The sequence below is a fragment of the Wallemia mellicola genome (genome assembly GCF_000263375.1).
Source record: "Wallemia mellicola CBS 633.66 unplaced genomic scaffold WALSEscaffold_7, whole genome shotgun sequence".
NCBI classification, from domain to species: Eukaryota; Fungi; Basidiomycota; class Wallemiomycetes; order Wallemiales; family Wallemiaceae; genus Wallemia; species Wallemia mellicola.
This window is the reverse complement of record NW_006531964.1, coordinates 64091-80456: the sequence shown is the minus strand read 5'-3', so window position 1 is coordinate 80456 and position 16366 is coordinate 64091. Positions and strand designations below refer to the sequence as shown.

The following is a 16366-nucleotide window of genomic DNA, read 5'->3' as shown; positions in this document are numbered from 1 at the left end:
AGAACGACCAACTAAGGAAATCTATTAGGAGTTGATGGCTTCTCAGCCTCAGCCAGATAAAAAGCCCTCGAAGTTCATAAAACTGTTTGAGAAGAAAGAGCAGAGCCAATCACCAACGACTTCTGAGCATTCACAACTTGCCTCACGTCCACCATCTAGACAGCAATCCCAGAAGGGTTCTAGAGAGCAGCCTAAAAGATCAAATAGCGAAACTCACTCTGATAGCGGCGGTAAACTTACCCATGCGTTATTAGACTTACTACCAGCGCCATTGAATAGGAAATCATCCGCTAGCTCTCATAATAATAAAGATAAAGATGATCACAATTCTAATACTTCGTTAAATAAGAAATATGGTGTATGTGATAAAGTCGCAATTGGTAGAGGTGCCACTGCAGTAGTTAGATTAGCACACCGTTGGGATAGATCAGATGAGAAGTTATTCGCTGTAAAAGAATTTAGAAAAAGACGCAAAAATGAAACCGAAAAGGAATACGTCAAGAAGCTGACTTCAGAATTCTGCATTTCTTCTACACTTCATCACAACAATATCATTGAAACCGTCGATTTGGTCAAAGATGAGAATAGCCATTGGTGTGAAGTTATGGAGTATTGTCCTGGTGGTGATTTATACGCAGCTATAAAGAAAGGCCAACTTGGCGAAAAGTTATCCATCGCGTTTTTTAAACAGATACTACTAGGTATAAACTATTTGCACTCTATGGGTGTGGCTCATAGGGATATCAAACCTGAAAACCTGTTATTAGATGGTAGAGGTTCAATAAAGGTAAGTAGTAGTAGTACTTATGTACACACAATCTTACCCAAGTATAGATTACAGACTTTGGTGTTTCAGACGTATTCAGAATGTGCTGGGAGAAGAAAACTCACATGAGTAAAGGTTTATGTGGGTCAGAACCATATATCGCGCCTGAACTATTCGAGCAAAAAGAGTATGATGCAAGATTGGTTGACGTTTGGTCAGCAGCTATCGTTTTCTACTGTATGACAAATCAAGAATTACCTTGGAGAGTTGCAAGACTTGCAGATCCAACATTCTCACAATATGAGCAATCTTGGAAGAGACCTCCAAGATTAACTGAATTACACCCAATAAAGGAGTTCCCAACAGAATCTCATCAACTTATACTAAAAATGCTAGCACCAAATCCTAAAGATAGGTGTTTAATTGATGAAGTACTTAAAGATAGTTGGATAAAATCAATTAAAACTCATCAACATGGTCATAGCGATGATAATAGCTAGCAGATGATTAATATATAAATTTATCCAACATTGCATAAACAGACACTCCAATCAATACACATCATGGCATTTCTTTTAATCTTTCCATTCTATATAAGATAGTTTCTATCACAAGGCAGATTCAGGCATTTCAATAAATGAGAATTGTAAAATTATACCGATATTTCGATTTTTAAAGTATTTTAATAAAAGAAGTTTACAAACATTATTGATGTTATCACGATTGAGATTTTGAAATACAGGCGATAATTTGATTGTTTTGATATTTGCACGATTGGATTTGGTGATTTAGTTAGGGGAAGAACTGATGTTGGTGTAATGTAAGTGTTTAATAAATCAACCAAATAGTTTGTAACTTGATTAATCTTAAATGATAGTGGTATGAAAATGCTTAGCGTTATGATCAAATTGAGTGATTTAGATGCGTTCGCTAGTATCAATAATGATCCTTTACTGTCACCAGCCAGTAGTAAATGGAATTGCAAAACGAATAATTCCAGACTACATCTTCCAATTTGTGCCAAATAAACTGAATGATGTTTTCGAAGCCATTCTGAAGAGTTTCTTAATATGATCAATGAAATCACGAAGAAAGGTGAAATGAAAGGATGATATTGATTGTAACTGAATTTTATTGGTGTTATTACGCCAACAAATAGTGCTAAACTTAATAATGTTGCGCCTGAGATTAGTGTAGTGATTTTGTTAACGAATTCTACTTGCTCATTAGCGACAATTGATAGTAAAACACCAAAAAATGGCGCAAGAATGTCCAGATTTAATCTAAATTTATATTCAAAGGGTATAATCGCACTTAATTGGGGTATATTAAGTAAAGAAATGGCAATTATCAATGATATTGCCAACTTTATTATGAGTAATTTCAAATTTGAATTCACTTCAGCATTTATTGAAAAAGTTAACCAAATTAAGGTAAACCATATGCTAATAATTGGAACGAAGTAATAATTGATATAAGATCCATTGAGTATCCAACATAAAGCAAGAGTGAGGAGATTGTATCGCGTCATTGTACAAATATACCGTGACAACGTTGGCCGATTGTTAAGAAAGTATCTACCATTTCCATATCCAAGTAACACCAAATAAGATGCAACCAATATTCTAATGGGGATATAAAATTGTGGTATTTTTGATCCACCGTAGTAATGATAAATGAGTATCATTAACTGCATCCAACCTTTCATTTCATCCGTTTGTGGTCTGTTTAAGACACCGATTGTTTTTGTTGTATCATCATCATTTCGTTTCCAGCTATACCACCCTATAGCTCCAATCACGCTGAATAACAACAAGACCATTGTACTACTAAAATCTTTAGTAGATTTAGCGAAAAAGTGTGAGCGATCCGCTACATAAGCGAATAGTAAAGATGCAGAAAATATCGCGACGTTGTCTACGTGTTTACTATAAGCACTATACTTTGGATGCTTATTAAAGGCAACACTTAGAATAAGCTTGCTGAAAGAACCAACGATAGCTGCAAAGATGAATGCAAGCTGTAGTGGTCGTGGAGTAGGATATGGTCTACAACAAGTGACATTGTTTGATGGTACAATATCATTGCACCAGTAATTGTACAACAACTGCGTCGTCTGTTGTATTACCTTTCTTGAATAATGAAGGCCATCCGTCGTTTCATTTGGTGATGCGCTCATTATTTCATTGATGGAAAATGGAATATTTATCGTGTTATTTGATGGACTTGTTGTCCACCTCACTTGTAAATCGTTGTTCATGGCATCAACATCCTCGTCTGTTATCGTCTCAGCCCGTTCAGCTGATAACTTGTCCATTTCTGGATGTAGAACTGGCATTAGAAGTGTGTTTTCCGGTAGTTCCATATCAAATAGTTTGTCCATCGTCTGAGACCATGACTGTATATTTGCGTAGCGCAAATACCACAGTCCAGTCCCAAGAACAAGGAAGGTGTCATTGTCAAGCAGACTGAAATCCGTAGCGTTCAGATATGGATCCCACTTAAAGTGTATAGACAAACCCCGGTCTTCGTCTACACTGTTTTTGTCAGCGTGCTTGAGCTCTTCATGTGGGTCAATGAAGCCTAGACTATGTACTATTTCGTTGTATATCTGCCTAGATGTACTGTCTCCAATAAAAACTACTGTTTGGTTGGTTATACAGTTGCTAACCATTCCAGGCGAGTGCACAGCAGTAATGCAACCTTTACAACTTAGTTGATTATTATTTTTTATAGTAGTAGCCGTCAATAGTTCATAACAGTGCTCCCTATCATCTGCTCACGGGTTTAGGCGTCTCCGATAGCATACGCACAGACTTGTACTCACCATTTAACCAATAACTTAATGCAGATATAGTCGTTAAAACGAGTATGAAAATGTAGTAAATCTTTTCCATAGCTATGTTTTTTTTCGTGCTATGCTTTTCCTGTACGCAGCCGCTACAAAGTTCGTTATAAACAGCGAGGAATAAAAAACTCTGTCGGTTTTAATAATGTCGGCATATACAGCTGGGCACAATAGAGTACGTCAATTATGCGGACTATAGGTACTGAATACTAATAAGCGAGTAGCAGCCAACGTTTGAGGAAGTCACGACGCCGATACCAACTTCTCCAGTCCGTCTGATGACCCCAGATACCCTCCATCCTAATGATAGCGTCAGTAACGTACATACAAACTACAGCACACCACCACCGGTCGACCCCTTCAGGTCAGTTAGTCCTAGCGCCTACTCACAAAGTACGCACACGCCTCACCCATACTTTGCGGTACCAATAAATGAGAGCAGAACTCCACCACCTGCTCTGCCGGAATACACGCGTGACCCTAGTCCTTACGCGCCTGGAACGCGTGCTGCACCTTTTGATTACGAAGACAACGATCCTTACAAGCACCCAGCAGAGGCTGGTCCAACGAGCTATTTCTTCAATAACCCAACGAATAGGTTGTCGGGAGATTGGTTGAGTCATAGCAAACATCGTAAAACACTTGGTTTGCTCGGGGTTTTACCTTGGTTTCACTATCGACGATCAATTGAACAACAGATTGAAGATAGGCGACGTGGTATACATAGGCAAAAATGGCCAATTCTGTCAATAATTATCGGTATAGCAATCATTATCATCACTGCTTTCCAGATTGCAAACAATAAGAATGAAACAGGCAGTGTTTTTGCTAGCGGTAGCGCAAACCCTATGGGTGGTCCTACAGCAGCCAATTTAATTCATCAAGGTGCCAGATTTAGACCTTGTATGACTGAAACAAATCTCAGCGTTCAATTACCTTCTTTCAGAGACCCAGACAATCCAACTTCAGAGACTATGCCTCTTTATGAACTTTGTGGATTTGGCATGTCTTCAACAGAGGAGCCATCACAATCATTTAGATTCGTATTACCAATTTTTTTGCATTCCGGTATTCTTCACTTATGTATAAATCTCTTCGCTTTACTCGTTTTAGGCGCTTATGCAGAGAGGGTTCTCGGCAGTTTAGCTTTTATTATCGTATTCGGTGCAGCTGGTATCTTCGGTAACATTTTAGGTGGAAATTTTGCCCAAGTAACAACACCATCAGTTGGTGCATCTGGTGCAATATTAGGTTTAATAGCCGTTAGCTTAGTTGATCTACTATTCCATTGGAAATTGGAAAGAAGACCAGGATTACTGCTCACTATACACATTATAGAACTTATCGTAATGTTCTTCATAGGATATATACCAAACTTGGACAATTTCGCTCACATTGGTGGATGGTTACAAGGTTTACTTCTCTCAGTCTTTTTCATACCTGTTATAAGTCCAACAAAGAAGCATCGTATCGTAACAATTATACTCAGATTAGCAGCATTAGCGGGAAGCATAGTGTTGTTTATAGTACTAGCAAAGAACTTTTATACCGAGTGAGTTGACTTTCGTTTTATATGAGCATACTAATCAAACGATATAGTGACCCAAGCGATGGATGCACTTGGTGTAAACATCTATCTTGTTTCACAAATTGTGATAGTTCTACTGTATAACCAAACAATTTTTATAGACTTTTTATTGTTCTCAGATTGCCGCAAAAGTGGCCATTTGGCGTGACAGTTGATCCATGAGAAAATTTGAGAAAAACCGATGCGATTTTAAAATAAGCATAACATAGCATTACATATACATCGGTACACCGCTTTGACATTTAAGGGGAGCACTTAAGTTTATTAACGCGTCGGATAGATTATTTAAAAAATCAGATGGCCATTGATTAAATTTAAATTGAAGATATTTAAGACACATTATAGTAAACCCTATTGGAGTATATTATCACGTGATTTACTGGTTCAATTTTTTTTGAAACGTTCTAGACACTCTAGGTGCTTTTATATATGCGATAAATTAAAAAGCTTATATTGGTGACCCCCTATCTTGAAAAGTACCGGAGGTGTGCTGATGAGGAAAAGAATTTGAGTTAATCAGAATGAATATCCTATGTGGTGACATATCTCGGCAAAAATTTTTGTGACCGTCTTAATGTGAATATGTGAATTATGTATGCGAAAAACTTCACATCACAAGGGAATTCAAAAAACTGCAATGCAATGTTAAGATGATGTTATTGTAACAAAACTTTATTTAATTTAACCTCCATAAAAATTTGAGCTATTTTATTATCAGAATTATTATATTCTGGGGTGCTCATGAATATGTGATTAACCTCGGCACAACTGAAGTAGTACCTCGTTAATTTAATCTCTCAGACATACCATCAAGTGTAATAACAATTAATGACAAACAAAGTCCAAGAACTCTGGTGGGAAGAAAATAAGACAAGAGTTTGGCAAGTGGAAGTTGATAATGGTAATTACGTTGCCAGACGTCAAGACAATGATCAGATAAATGGAACCAAACTTCTTAATATCACTAAAATCACAAGAGGTAAAAGAGATGGTATACTAAAAAACGAGAAATCAAGGCAAGTCGTTAAGACAGGTACAATAACTTTGAAAGGCGTCTGGATACCATTTGAAAGGGCTATAATATTAGCTAGACAGTTCAATATCGAACAACAGTTATACCCTTTGTTCGAGACCAATTTAGGAGATTATGTGGAGAACTCGATAGGGTCTCATCAAATAAAGAGAAAATCTTTGAATAATCTAATGGATAGTTTAACCACAAATAGGGAATTAGTTTCAAAGAGGCGATCTACAGTTTCAACTTATAATCCTGCTACTAGCGCCTACGTCTCACCATATGGTTTCAGTCCACAGCATTGTTATCAAACTGAATTTGAAGACATGAATCAACATTCTGGAGAGATACAATCAGGTAGACCACGTAATACGAGTTCAGCATCTGATTGGATGACAAATTGGTCAACTAGTTCCTCTTCGCCAGTTATACCCGCTACGCCTAATACTTTTTCACCAGTTATGAATACATTCCAATCATTAGCATTACACAGTCCACCAATACCAATACCAAATTATTATTACGATAGTTCTTCTTCTTATTTTCCATCATATCATCAGAAGCAACAACAACAGCAAGTGCAAATGCAAATGCAAATGCATACAACTGCTTCAATCGGAGGAGATAGACAAAGTAATGAATATATTCAGCGTTAATGTTAATAAAACTGTCCAATTCTTTGTATTCTTTATATTTTCACATTATATTTTTACATTTGTTTACCACCAATCCATTCAAGGATTTTAAGCTTTTGTTGTATGTCTTCATAACTCTCTGAGTCTTTATTGTAGTTGTCATAAGGTTTTGATAGGTTCTCAATCACGGTTGTTGTGAACAAATTTTTCTTGTTCACATTGGTATCAACATCTTCAATATCACTATTGTCTCCTTGTGATTCATTGAGTTGAGAAAGGAATATTTGCCGCTGTTTTTGCATATACAAACCCCATTCTATTTCTTCTGGTGTGTCTACATTCTCATTTGAGAGTTGAGCTTCAGGTACTCTCTCTAGAGTAGGTGATTTGCCTGGGTTATTCAGACTGAATTCATCATTAAAGGGATTTGATGGAGTGAAATCGTCCGAATTTTTTACGTAATAATTGTAAACTAACCATAAAAATGCTTGTGCTTTCTGTTTAGAGGGGATGTTCGAAGGCCAAATGAGGTCATGTAAGGCGATACCACTAGGGAGGTTATTCCTGTTAACTACTTCAGCTGATTGCATGAGAATGAATAAGAAATTGACGAGACTAGTTGGTGGATTGCCGTCATTCTGCTTGTTGAGTTGTAGATCGACGAGATTGCTCACGTTTGACTTGTAATCAATAGATTTTAAAAGAGTCTTCAATCTAGGACTATCTCCGAATTGATGGTTGTAATTCCTCATGGAAGGTATAGAGTTGTATACTCTCAGAGCTGTTTTCATTTCGTGATAGAAACCCAAAGTTGTATTGATACGATTGACATTAATGAGAAACAAGAGCTTTGTTAGCTCCTTAGCGTATTCTTTATCGGCTATTAACTTATCTCTCGTAGACTTTGTGCATTTCGTTGAAGATATCACATCTCTTAGATAGAGATCAAAGAAAGTTGTACCGTAGAATACTTTAGATTCGTCGTTGAATAATAAATTTAAAAAATCTCTCGATAATAAATTTCTATTGATGTAGCTGCCATCTCCCAACTTGATTGTAGTGTGCATACCACCATCAGAGATGCCAAAGCTGAGAAATATATTCAAGCAATCCGCGGCGTTGCCTAGGATGTCCTGGAGTCCTAGCAATCTTTATAATCTCTACAATAGAAGTTATTCCTTCAAATTACTAGAAACTACATTCAATAAAACATCAAAAACTCTATTCCAGCAGAGATTCTTAGCAAAAAAGTTAGTTAGAGCCTACCACGGTGATTATATACAAGAGAATATATTCAGAAAATGGTTTTTACCACAACAATTACCTATAATCAATTCATCAAAATCTACTAACAAATCTGGTCTCGCGAAATGGTCAAAAAAGCTAGCAGCTCCGGATACTACAACACCTACTCCTGTTACTTCACTCATGTTTACAGAGTTAGAGAGACGCATTGATCATTTAGTTTTTAGATGCTGCTTAGCTTCTTCGATTTACGAAGCAAGAAGATTCGTTATACAAGGACACGTAAAGTTGAATGGCTATAGGCACATTGATCCAAATACAAGATTAGATCCAGGTGATTTGGTTGAAGTCAATCCACTGATCGTTAGCACACTTCAGAAGCCACAAGAGAAGCCAATAGAGAAGACTGAAGAGTCTGCAGAAGAAGTTCAATCAGAAAAACCAGAGGAAGTTCCAGAAGTCTCAGAAGTCTCAGAAGTTTCAGCTGAACAAAACCAATCTCAGAAATCACAACATCCACTTCCATTCAATCTTCCTCCATACGCAGCTCCTCATTTATTTATCCCTGCATATATAGAACCATCATTCCAAACTTGCTCATTCATCTATCTTCGTCATCCAACTGCAAGACCTGGTTACTCTGAAATTCCTTCTCCTTACTCTGCTGACGGTGACGTTATGAAATTAGCCTGGGAATGGTATGTTAGTCGCCAAATTAGAGCAAGAAACCTCGGCTCAGGTCCATGGGGTGGCCCACGTCGTCCATCAGGTACAAAACGCGGTAAAGGTGAAGAAAGAAGAGGATAAAAATGAATAAATAATTAATTACTGATACATAAAAACATTTATTTACATTTAAGAAGGACTAATTTAACACTCTCTTGCTAGAAACTCTTGTACTTTATTCAAATCTGCGTTAGCATCACTTTCCATGGCTTCTAGAAGTTGTGCGAGCATTCCTTCAACTTCATTAACTGGTACACCTGTACATACACTAACTATAGACTTGTATTTAACTTCTTTTGATGCAGATAATCCATCTATTGAAGCAACACGTTCTTCTGTAAGTTTTTGTGTACCTTCTAACCATTTTGATAATTTGCGTAATTGTTTTAGACTCTCTTCGTTATCTCCTGTTGGTATTTTTATTTCTGAAGTATTTGAACTTGATGACGTTTCAATTCCTTCCATTTTGTCTGCATTTGCTTCACCTAATAGTGACCATGTTTGCACTTTTTCATTTTCAATCGCTTCATTTATATTTTTTATCTTTTGATCCACTTCTGCCATTTGTGTGGCTTTATTTTGCCAATATTGAATTTCCTTTCTCACGTCAGCTAGTTCATGAGAGTGTTGTTTCAATTCAGCTTGAATTTCAAACAACAGCGCATTCTTGCCACTGGTTTCATCAGTATATTGCTGCGTTATACCATTCAAGAGGTTGTGAATATTCTCCAAAACGCTCGCACTACTGTCGACATTTAATGGAGGTGGTGGTTGAAGATTAGAGAGCATTTCATCTCCAGTGACTGAGTTTAATGTCTGTCAAAGTTATCAAAGGCTTTTCTTGAAAAGTATTAACTGACACTTACTTCATGCTCTACACCAAAATCTGATGCTTTGAGTCCCAATTTATTTACAACTGTTTTGTTTGCTCCGGCATCTACTAACATTTTGACTAGATTGCGATTACCAACTCTAGCACTAATATTAAGAGCAGTATCTCCATGCTCATCTTGCAAATCAACGAGTGATTTAAATTCACCATTTTCATACCTTGCAATATACTCCAGAACATTTTCCATGTAATATTTAGCGGACATTGACCGACCATTAACAGCAGCGATGAGTGCAATGTGGTGTAAAATCGACCGACCGGTTCTATCAACAACTCTTATACTTGAACCTAACTCTTGAAGTAAATATGCAAATGTCTTTTTGTCATAATTGTCATTAACTAATACAGATCTTTCTAAAGGAGTTTCACCTTCTATGTTACCCCTCTTCATGTCTGCACCTTTTTTGATAAGTTGTTGAACGTTGCTAATACGTCCAAGTGAAGCTGCCCAATGCAAAGCAGTGTGTCCTAATTCATCAATCGCTAAGTCTGGATGGAGTGCACCACTTGTTGTATCTAAAATCGCTACTGCTTCTGGTATGAAATCTGAATTCGTTGTAGGTTGTTGGAATAAAGCGGTTAATGATTGTTGAGTACGTGTTAAAATGTGAGCGTTTGTACCCGGAGGTGGTACATATGGTCTTTTACTGACATTCACAGGAACTTCATCGTATTTACTCTTTTTAACTGGAGATTTTTCCTTCTTACTGAGACCGTCATCGTTTGGGTCATCTGCGCCACCTACGTAAATACCAGATGCTCTTGCAGTGTTAAGTGCGATAATTGAGCTCTGATGACGTTCTTGGGTAGGTGATAAAACGATACTATTTTGACGTTTCTTTGAGGGAGATTTAGCTGATCTACCAGCGCTTGGTTGCATAACTGATGGGTTGAAGTCAAAAATAGGAGCTAGAAGGTGATCACAGCCGTATTGAAGAGCGAGTTCTCTACCTCTCTCGAAAGGTATCCAAGTGCCTTGGTATTTACCATAGCCACCTTGTATCTTCTCATGTAAACCAGCGAGAATTTCTCTTTCTAATATTTTTGTGCGTCTTCCTTTATCTACGCCTGCAACTTTTAGGATCTGAGTTGCGTTCATGTAGCCATCTGCACGCCTTCTCATGACCGCAATGCCTCTAATCATAGCTTCGTATACGCCTACACCTGAGTAAACAGCCGAGTAGATTCTCGGTTGAGGAGTCTTCAGAGTGGCTTTCTTTGGTAGGGGAGCGGGTGTGACAGGTGAGCCGATAACGGATTGCTGTGAGTCGACGTAAGGCGACTGATAAAGCTGACTACCGAAACCACCTGCACCTTGACCAACGGTACCAGCCGTTCCAAAAGCAGCGGGAGTCGAATGCAGTATATTCTGTGCGGGTGTTGGAGGACCAGTAATATTATTTGGCGGAGTTTTCTCCTTTTCTTCCTTCATACTTGGTTGTCCTTAATAAAGAAATCTCAAATCGTGACCTCGATGATTAAAAATCTAGCGAGAGCGCTCTACGATTATAAAGCGAGCGCAGAGGATGAGCTCAATCTGAGCGAAGACGACGTACTCTTTGTTCTATCAGACGACGATCCAGAGTCGGTCCTATAAGCTCCTCTATAGATAGAGCTAACTTTGGCTACAGGTGGTGGAACTGCAAATCGAAATCAAACTTAGAGGGTTTGGTTCCAAGCAATTATATTGAGATCGTTAGTCTGCGCTCCCTACTAGCTATACACTCCTAATGTCTCTATTTAGATACAGCCAACGCATAAAGTAAAAGCGAGCTACGACTACCAAGCACAATCTGACGATGAATTAACTATAAGCGAGAATGATTTATTGGATATCTACGAATCAGACGCTGATTGGTTTCTCGCAGCATTACAACATAACCGTAATGCGGGGTTAGGATATATACCAGCGAATTATACCGTCGATCTTGACGGAGACGACCAAACTCAACCTACCGCAGAAGAACCTGTAGACCAACCTGCGTCTTTCGCTCCACCGCCAACACATCCATCGAAAGTACCACAACAGAAAGTACAACAGCCTTCTGTCCAACAAGACATTATACAAACCTGGCAGCTCAGCCTTATCGATTCAAAGAAGAAGAAGAAGAAGGGTACACTCGGTGTAGGAAATGGCTCTCTTTTCTTCTCCTCAGATAGTGACAAGAATCCAGTCAGACAGTTCTCAATGTCTGACCTCGTCACTTTCAATGTTGAAAAGAGACACCTCTTCATCTACTTTAAAAACGTAGAAGAGTTGGAATTCCACGCTTCAAGTCGCAAGATACTTCAAGAAGTAAACCAAAAGATTATCTACTCTTCTAACCTCGTCAACAACAAACTCGATGTTCAAGATGCTGTTAAAGATCTCAGTATTAATGACAGCGATAGTGAGAGTGACGATGGCAAGACCTCACTAAAGAAGAAAGGTGTTCACTTTAAGGAGACACCTCCATCACCAATCGAAGCTCCTAATTATTCATCTGAAGAGGGTGCAGAACAAGATGGACCAACCACCAAACTCGCACTCGCTCTGGCCTCATACGACTTCAAGGCAGAAAGTGACGATGAGTTGACTGTCAAGGAAGGCGACCAACTAGTCGTAATTGACAGAATATCCAGCATTGACTGGTGGACTTGTAAACTCCCAGACACTGGTCTAGAAGGTGTTATTCCAGCGTCCTATTTGCGGGTCATACAGGAAGATATCAAAGATACACCAACTGCAGGAGTAGAAGAGACAACGCAAAAAACAGCGATAGCTCAAGAACTTGAAAGTCGCACAGGTGTAGATCAAATGGCTCACCAGAAGAAACTTGAGGAGGAAGCAAAGGATAGAGTTATAGCAGAAACCCGCAAACGTAATGAAACCAGCACACTCGCCATCGAGACTGCTCCAACGAAAGAAGAACAACAGGAGATGAAGCAACCACCTAGATCGCAATCTAGGCAAAAACCTAACCCTAAAAATGTTCGTTTATGGCATGACAAAACGGGTCAATTTAAAGTAGACGCTGAGTTCCTTGGTATGCGTTCAGGTAAATTGCGTTTACTAAAAGTAAACGGCGTAACGATAGAGGTACCTCGTGAGAAGATGTCCAAAGCAGATCTCAGTTTCATCGATGGTGATAATATCCAAGAGAGTGCAAGAGCCAGCGTGAGACGCACGAACAACACACCTAAGAGTAACTTTGATTGGTTCGATTTCTTCCTCCATGCTGGTTGTGGTATAGATGAGTGTCAACGTTATGCTAGGAATTTTGAGAAGGATAGAATGGACGAGAGTGTTTTACTTGATATCGATACGACCACTTTGCGCACTCTTGGACTTAAGGAGGGAGATATTCTACGTGTCAATAAAGCCATAGCTGCTCGAAAGGGTGCCTCAGGTCATGAAGATCCCTCAAAAGCAGAGCAAATCGCCAGGGATGAAGCCTATGCTCGCCAGTTGGAACAAGAAGCAACACCAGCTCCTAACCTCTTTACTAGCGGTCCTGGTGGAACTTTGAAGAATACACGAAGGGGTAGACCAACACCAAAATCACCTACAAATGACCTTATAGACGGTGACAGTCTGAATAATGCTCGAGAGTCACTAGCAAAATCACCATCTAATGAGGTAAACTTGCTAGATACTAGTTCATCTATACCCGTCGACGCTATGCCCAACAAGCGTTCTTCTTCGACTACACCACTTACTAGTGGATTTGACGATGATGCTTGGACTGTTAAGGATAACAATCCAACGAAAATACCGAGCTTGGGAGACACGCCTTCGCCTGTCCAGCAATCAGCTGCAGCAGTCACACCTGTTGCGTCTGAAGTGACGACACCAACGCCATCACAACAGCAACAACAGCCACAACAGCCTCAGCCAACCCAAAATCCAAATTCGATGGACAGTATTATGTCCAAGATTGCAGCCAATAAGCAGGCTCAGAACGAGGCAGCGCAGAAGGCTCAGCAGGAGGCTCAAGCGAAGGAGTTGGCTCAGTTGCGTGAACAGCAGGAGAAGCTCCAACAGCAACTGCAAATGCTACAGCAACAGCAAGCCCAACCCGTCCAACCAATGCTAACGGGCTTGCAGCAGGGTATAAAGAAGGGTCCATTGGCCCCTGTACCTCAAAATCAAAGTCTTTTGCAGCCATTAATACCCACACAGACTGGTCTCAATTTTGTACCAACGAGCTCATCCCCTGGTATACAACCACAACAAACTGGAATGCCTTTACAAGCTCAGCCTACAGGATTTATGGGTATGAGTCCATCGCCAATTTCCCCACCAGCATTCCAACAACAACAGCCATTGCAACCTCAACATACGTCGATGCAAGGATTCAGTCAGCAAATGCAACCAAAGACAATGGCACAGCAGTCATTCAGTCCTCCAGTATCAAGTCCATCAAATCAATACAATCCAAGCTCGGTATTTGCTAATATGCGAGCTGGTCAATTTGATAGTCCATCTGGTAATACTACACCCCAACCAGCGGCTAGTGAGAGATACGATGCCTTGAGAGTACAGCAAACTGGTGAGTTGTGATTATTTTTAGGAAACTTTTGCTAATTATTATTACAGGTTTAATGATGCCACAACAAACAGGTTTAATGCCACAACAGACTGGATATAGACCATTTTAATAGTAAATTTGTAAAATTTTATGAACTTTTTAAGCAATTCTGTTATCAGGTAATATGTCACTCTCCGTGCCTTCACCGAGGGCTACTTTTCTTAACTTTTCGTAAGCTTGTTCGATGTCGTCGTTTACGATAACGTAATCAAATGCACCTGTTTGTGCGTACTCCATCTCACCTTTAGCTGCATCTAATCTACTTCTCAAGCTTTCTTCTGTTTCTGAACCACGTTTAACTAAACGACGTGCTAAACTGTCAATGGATGGTGGAGAAAGGAAGACAAAGGTTGGTTGAAGATTTTGATGCTTATCTTTTATAATTTTAACACCTTGCGCATCGATATCTAAAATACACCTTCTATTTTGTAAGCCAACTTCTGCTACCGCTTTGGCGGATGTACCATAGTAGTTGTTTGAGAAAGTTGCGTACTCGATGAAAGAGCCTGCTTGTATGAGCTTTTGAAATACATCACGATTAACGAAATGATAGCTCTTTCCTAATATTTCACCCTCCCGTGGTTGGCGTGTAGTATCTGATTTCTGTGAGGATTGTTGTTGTGTGTAGTTAAATGATCTTACGACTAATTGAGAAACCGAAATCGTTAGGAAATTCCTTGAATAACTTTCCCAAAAGTGTTGATTTACCGCTACCGGACGGACCACAAAGTATTAACGGGTTTAGAGGCACACGGCTTGACATTATGACAGTATCGAATAAAGAGGTAAATTACAAGTTTTTTGAAGGTGACAGTATTTCTTCGTAGGATTTACTAACATTCTTAAGCATATCCTGGGTTATCATACTTCTTCCCTTTTCTTCAAACGTCAGTCGACTACATTCTCTCGTAAATGTGGAGGCACCATATGCTGCATATAGTGGAATATCCTCATGTGGAACTTTTATATCTTTGTCGCTATTTCCCCTTTAGTTTTTGTTTAGAAAGAGAAAAATTGACGCACCTTCCTATACCTTTCGCGTAGACACTTCCCCATGCGAGGAGTGTACCTGCAGCACCACTCAGTATATCTCCTTGTCCACCGCATCTCTTCAGGCTTCCACTTGCGTCAACGGTAAGTGTTTTCGAGCCGTTTGTTATCCTATCAACTCCTCCTTTCTCTAATACAGTGACACCGCCGAGTAACTCTGAAACTTTGCTTGCTATGTCTTCCTCTTTCACCTCATCTGGATTGATAGACTTTCTTTATTAGAAATGATGACATAGAAAATTGACAATTGTTACTTACCAACTTTTCACAAAGACGCTTCATTTCCATAACATTTGGTGTCAAAATTGCTTTCTTATATCCTTTTATAGCGTCAATGTTGTTATTAACAAACCAGAGGCCATCCGCGTCAATAACGAGACCGATGTCACGCTTTTTAGCGATTGATATAGCTGCTCCAGCGCATGCTTGCATGTGATCATCCCTTCCTAATCCAGGGCCAACGACGAGTACGTGTAGTCTCGATACGACGTCATCGACACTTTGGTGTATTTCTTCAATTGGACTGTGAAGGATTTGAGATATGCGTTTGGAGATGAGGAACAACTCACGCATTTTGATCTAATACTCTATGTACTATCAAGTCAGGTGCATAGGTTTTGATAACATCACCAGCTTTTGGTTCACAGATTATATGAGCAAGATCAACACCAATCCTCATAGCTGCCATAGCAGAGAAGAATGGTGCACCAGTGTAATCCTTGCTGCCACCTACGACACCTAGCCTTCCTGTTTTATTTCGTTAGCTTCTCCAGACAGCCCGAAGGTACATACCAGCTTGTCCTTTATGTAAAGAAGGCGACAACTCTGGAACTAATGCTCTAGCTAATTGTAATGCTTTCGTCATCGTCGTCTTCTTCTAAGGAGTCAGTCGTTGGATAAGAACGGTAGCTGATGTAATTGATTTTTGTGAGTTTACTGATAAATTTAACTATACGCGCTATAATCTATCTTATTAATTGATTAGCAGACTCTATATAAAATGATTATAACTTGTTTTTGAACTACTACC

The 16366-nt window shown here is 39.2% G+C and overlaps 10 protein-coding genes across 10 annotated transcripts; 5 read left to right on the top strand and 5 right to left on the bottom strand.

Moving 5' to 3' along the window:
- Window positions 1-15: 15 nt before the first annotated feature.
- Window positions 16-3619, top strand: hal4 (Pkinase-domain-containing protein). The gene is made up of 3 exons (XM_006957734.1): window positions 16-787; window positions 835-3541; window positions 3594-3619. Exons 1-2 carry the CDS (start codon window positions 35-37, stop codon window positions 1264-1266), a joined length of 1185 nt encoding a protein of 394 aa, XP_006957796.1. The 5' UTR covers window positions 16-34; the 3' UTR covers window positions 1267-3541; window positions 3594-3619.
- WALSEDRAFT_68481 (Cas1p-domain-containing protein) lies at window positions 16-3693 on the bottom strand. Its single transcript, XM_006957733.1, has 3 exons — window positions 3594-3693; window positions 835-3541; window positions 16-787 (listed from the first exon to the last, which is right to left on the bottom strand). Exons 1-2 carry the CDS (start codon window positions 3661-3663, stop codon window positions 1449-1451), a joined length of 2163 nt encoding a protein of 720 aa, XP_006957795.1. The 5' UTR covers window positions 3664-3693; the 3' UTR covers window positions 16-787; window positions 835-1448.
- A 44-nt stretch (window positions 3694-3737) lies between these two features.
- Window positions 3738-5412, top strand: WALSEDRAFT_60115 (rhomboid-domain-containing protein). The gene is made up of 3 exons (XM_006957732.1): window positions 3738-3789; window positions 3839-5166; window positions 5214-5412. Exons 1-3 carry the CDS (start codon window positions 3760-3762, stop codon window positions 5284-5286), a joined length of 1431 nt encoding a protein of 476 aa, XP_006957794.1. The 5' UTR covers window positions 3738-3759; the 3' UTR covers window positions 5287-5412.
- Window positions 5413-5984: 572 nt separating this feature from the next.
- WALSEDRAFT_60114 (hypothetical protein) lies at window positions 5985-7912 on the bottom strand. The gene has a single exon (XM_006957731.1). It carries the CDS (start codon window positions 7641-7643, stop codon window positions 6927-6929), a length of 717 nt encoding a protein of 238 aa, XP_006957793.1. The 5' UTR covers window positions 7644-7912; the 3' UTR covers window positions 5985-6926.
- Window positions 5985-7912, top strand: WALSEDRAFT_68479 (DNA-binding domain of Mlu1-box binding protein MBP1). The gene has a single exon (XM_006957730.1). The coding sequence runs from the start codon at window positions 6031-6033 to the stop codon at window positions 6871-6873; it is 843 nt and encodes a 280-aa protein (XP_006957792.1). The 5' UTR covers window positions 5985-6030; the 3' UTR covers window positions 6874-7912.
- Window position 7913: 1 nt separating this feature from the next.
- On the top strand, window positions 7914-8947 carry WALSEDRAFT_60113 (alpha-L RNA-binding motif-containing protein). The gene has a single exon (XM_006957729.1). The coding sequence runs from the start codon at window positions 7933-7935 to the stop codon at window positions 8902-8904; it is 972 nt and encodes a 323-aa protein (XP_006957791.1). The 5' UTR covers window positions 7914-7932; the 3' UTR covers window positions 8905-8947.
- WALSEDRAFT_68476 (apses-domain-containing protein) lies at window positions 8903-11147 on the bottom strand (the record flags this gene model as incomplete). The annotated part of the gene is made up of 2 exons (XM_006957728.1): window positions 8903-9639; window positions 9690-11147. 2 exons carry the CDS (start codon window positions 11145-11147, stop codon window positions 8968-8970), a joined length of 2130 nt encoding a protein of 709 aa, XP_006957790.1. The 3' UTR covers window positions 8903-8967.
- A 42-nt stretch (window positions 11148-11189) lies between these two features.
- Window positions 11190-14356, top strand: WALSEDRAFT_68475 (hypothetical protein; the record flags this gene model as incomplete). Its single annotated transcript, XM_006957727.1, has 4 exons — window positions 11190-11299; window positions 11347-11410; window positions 11460-14247; window positions 14295-14356. The coding sequence occupies 4 exons, from the start codon at window positions 11190-11192 to the stop codon at window positions 14354-14356; spliced, it is 3024 nt and encodes a 1007-aa protein (XP_006957789.1).
- On the bottom strand, window positions 14322-15078 carry WALSEDRAFT_60112 (guanylate kinase). The gene is made up of 2 exons (XM_006957726.1): window positions 14929-15078; window positions 14322-14882 (listed from the first exon to the last, which is right to left on the bottom strand). The coding sequence occupies exons 1-2, from the start codon at window positions 15047-15049 to the stop codon at window positions 14386-14388; spliced, it is 618 nt and encodes a 205-aa protein (XP_006957788.1). The 5' UTR covers window positions 15050-15078; the 3' UTR covers window positions 14322-14385.
- On the bottom strand, window positions 15048-16327 carry WALSEDRAFT_68473 (Ribokinase-like protein). The gene is made up of 5 exons (XM_006957725.1): window positions 16129-16327; window positions 15906-16083; window positions 15595-15859; window positions 15310-15545; window positions 15048-15263 (listed from the first exon to the last, which is right to left on the bottom strand). The coding sequence occupies exons 1-5, from the start codon at window positions 16199-16201 to the stop codon at window positions 15077-15079; spliced, it is 939 nt and encodes a 312-aa protein (XP_006957787.1). The 5' UTR covers window positions 16202-16327; the 3' UTR covers window positions 15048-15076.
- Window positions 16328-16366: the final 39 nt, after the last annotated feature.

Excerpts from the sequence above, each read along its gene's own strand:
- hal4 (XM_006957734.1), top strand. The coding sequence starts at position 35 with ATGGCTTCTCAGCCTCAGCCAGATAAAAAGCCCTCGAAGTTCATAAAA. Across the intron at positions 788-834 it reads ATGGTAGAGGTTCAATAAAG|ATTACAGACTTTGGTGTTTC; the intron begins GTAAGTAGTAGT and ends ACCCAAGTATAG.
- WALSEDRAFT_68481 (XM_006957733.1), bottom strand. The coding sequence starts at position 3,663 with ATGGAAAAGATTTACTACATTTTCATACTCGTTTTAACGACTATATCT. Across the intron at positions 3,542-3,593 it reads ATTAAGTTATTGGTTAAATG|ATGATAGGGAGCACTGTTAT; the intron begins GTGAGTACAAGT and ends ACCCGTGAGCAG.
- WALSEDRAFT_60115 (XM_006957732.1), top strand. The coding sequence starts at position 3,760 with ATGTCGGCATATACAGCTGGGCACAATAGA. Across the intron at positions 3,790-3,838 it reads ATACAGCTGGGCACAATAGA|CAGCCAACGTTTGAGGAAGT; the intron begins GTACGTCAATTA and ends ATAAGCGAGTAG. Across the intron at positions 5,167-5,213 it reads GCAAAGAACTTTTATACCGA|TGACCCAAGCGATGGATGCA; the intron begins GTGAGTTGACTT and ends CAAACGATATAG.
- WALSEDRAFT_68479 (XM_006957730.1), top strand. The coding sequence starts at position 6,031 with ATGACAAACAAAGTCCAAGAACTCTGGTGGGAAGAAAATAAGACAAGA.
- WALSEDRAFT_60114 (XM_006957731.1), bottom strand. The coding sequence starts at position 7,643 with ATGAAAACAGCTCTGAGAGTATACAACTCTATACCTTCCATGAGGAAT.
- WALSEDRAFT_60113 (XM_006957729.1), top strand. The coding sequence starts at position 7,933 with ATGCCAAAGCTGAGAAATATATTCAAGCAATCCGCGGCGTTGCCTAGG.
- WALSEDRAFT_60112 (XM_006957726.1), bottom strand. The coding sequence starts at position 15,049 with ATGTCAAGCCGTGTGCCTCTAAACCCGTTAATACTTTGTGGTCCGTCC. Across the intron at positions 14,883-14,928 it reads TTTCGGTTTCTCAATTAGTC|ATACTACACGCCAACCACGG; the intron begins GTAAGATCATTT and ends CACAGAAATCAG.
- WALSEDRAFT_68473 (XM_006957725.1), bottom strand. The coding sequence starts at position 16,201 with ATGACGAAAGCATTACAATTAGCTAGAGCATTAGTTCCAGAGTTGTCG. Across the intron at positions 16,084-16,128 it reads TTTACATAAAGGACAAGCTG|GAAGGCTAGGTGTCGTAGGT; the intron begins GTATGTACCTTC and ends GAAATAAAACAG. Across the intron at positions 15,860-15,905 it reads AGAGTATTAGATCAAAATGC|TCCAATTGAAGAAATACACC; the intron begins GTGAGTTGTTCC and ends AATCCTTCACAG.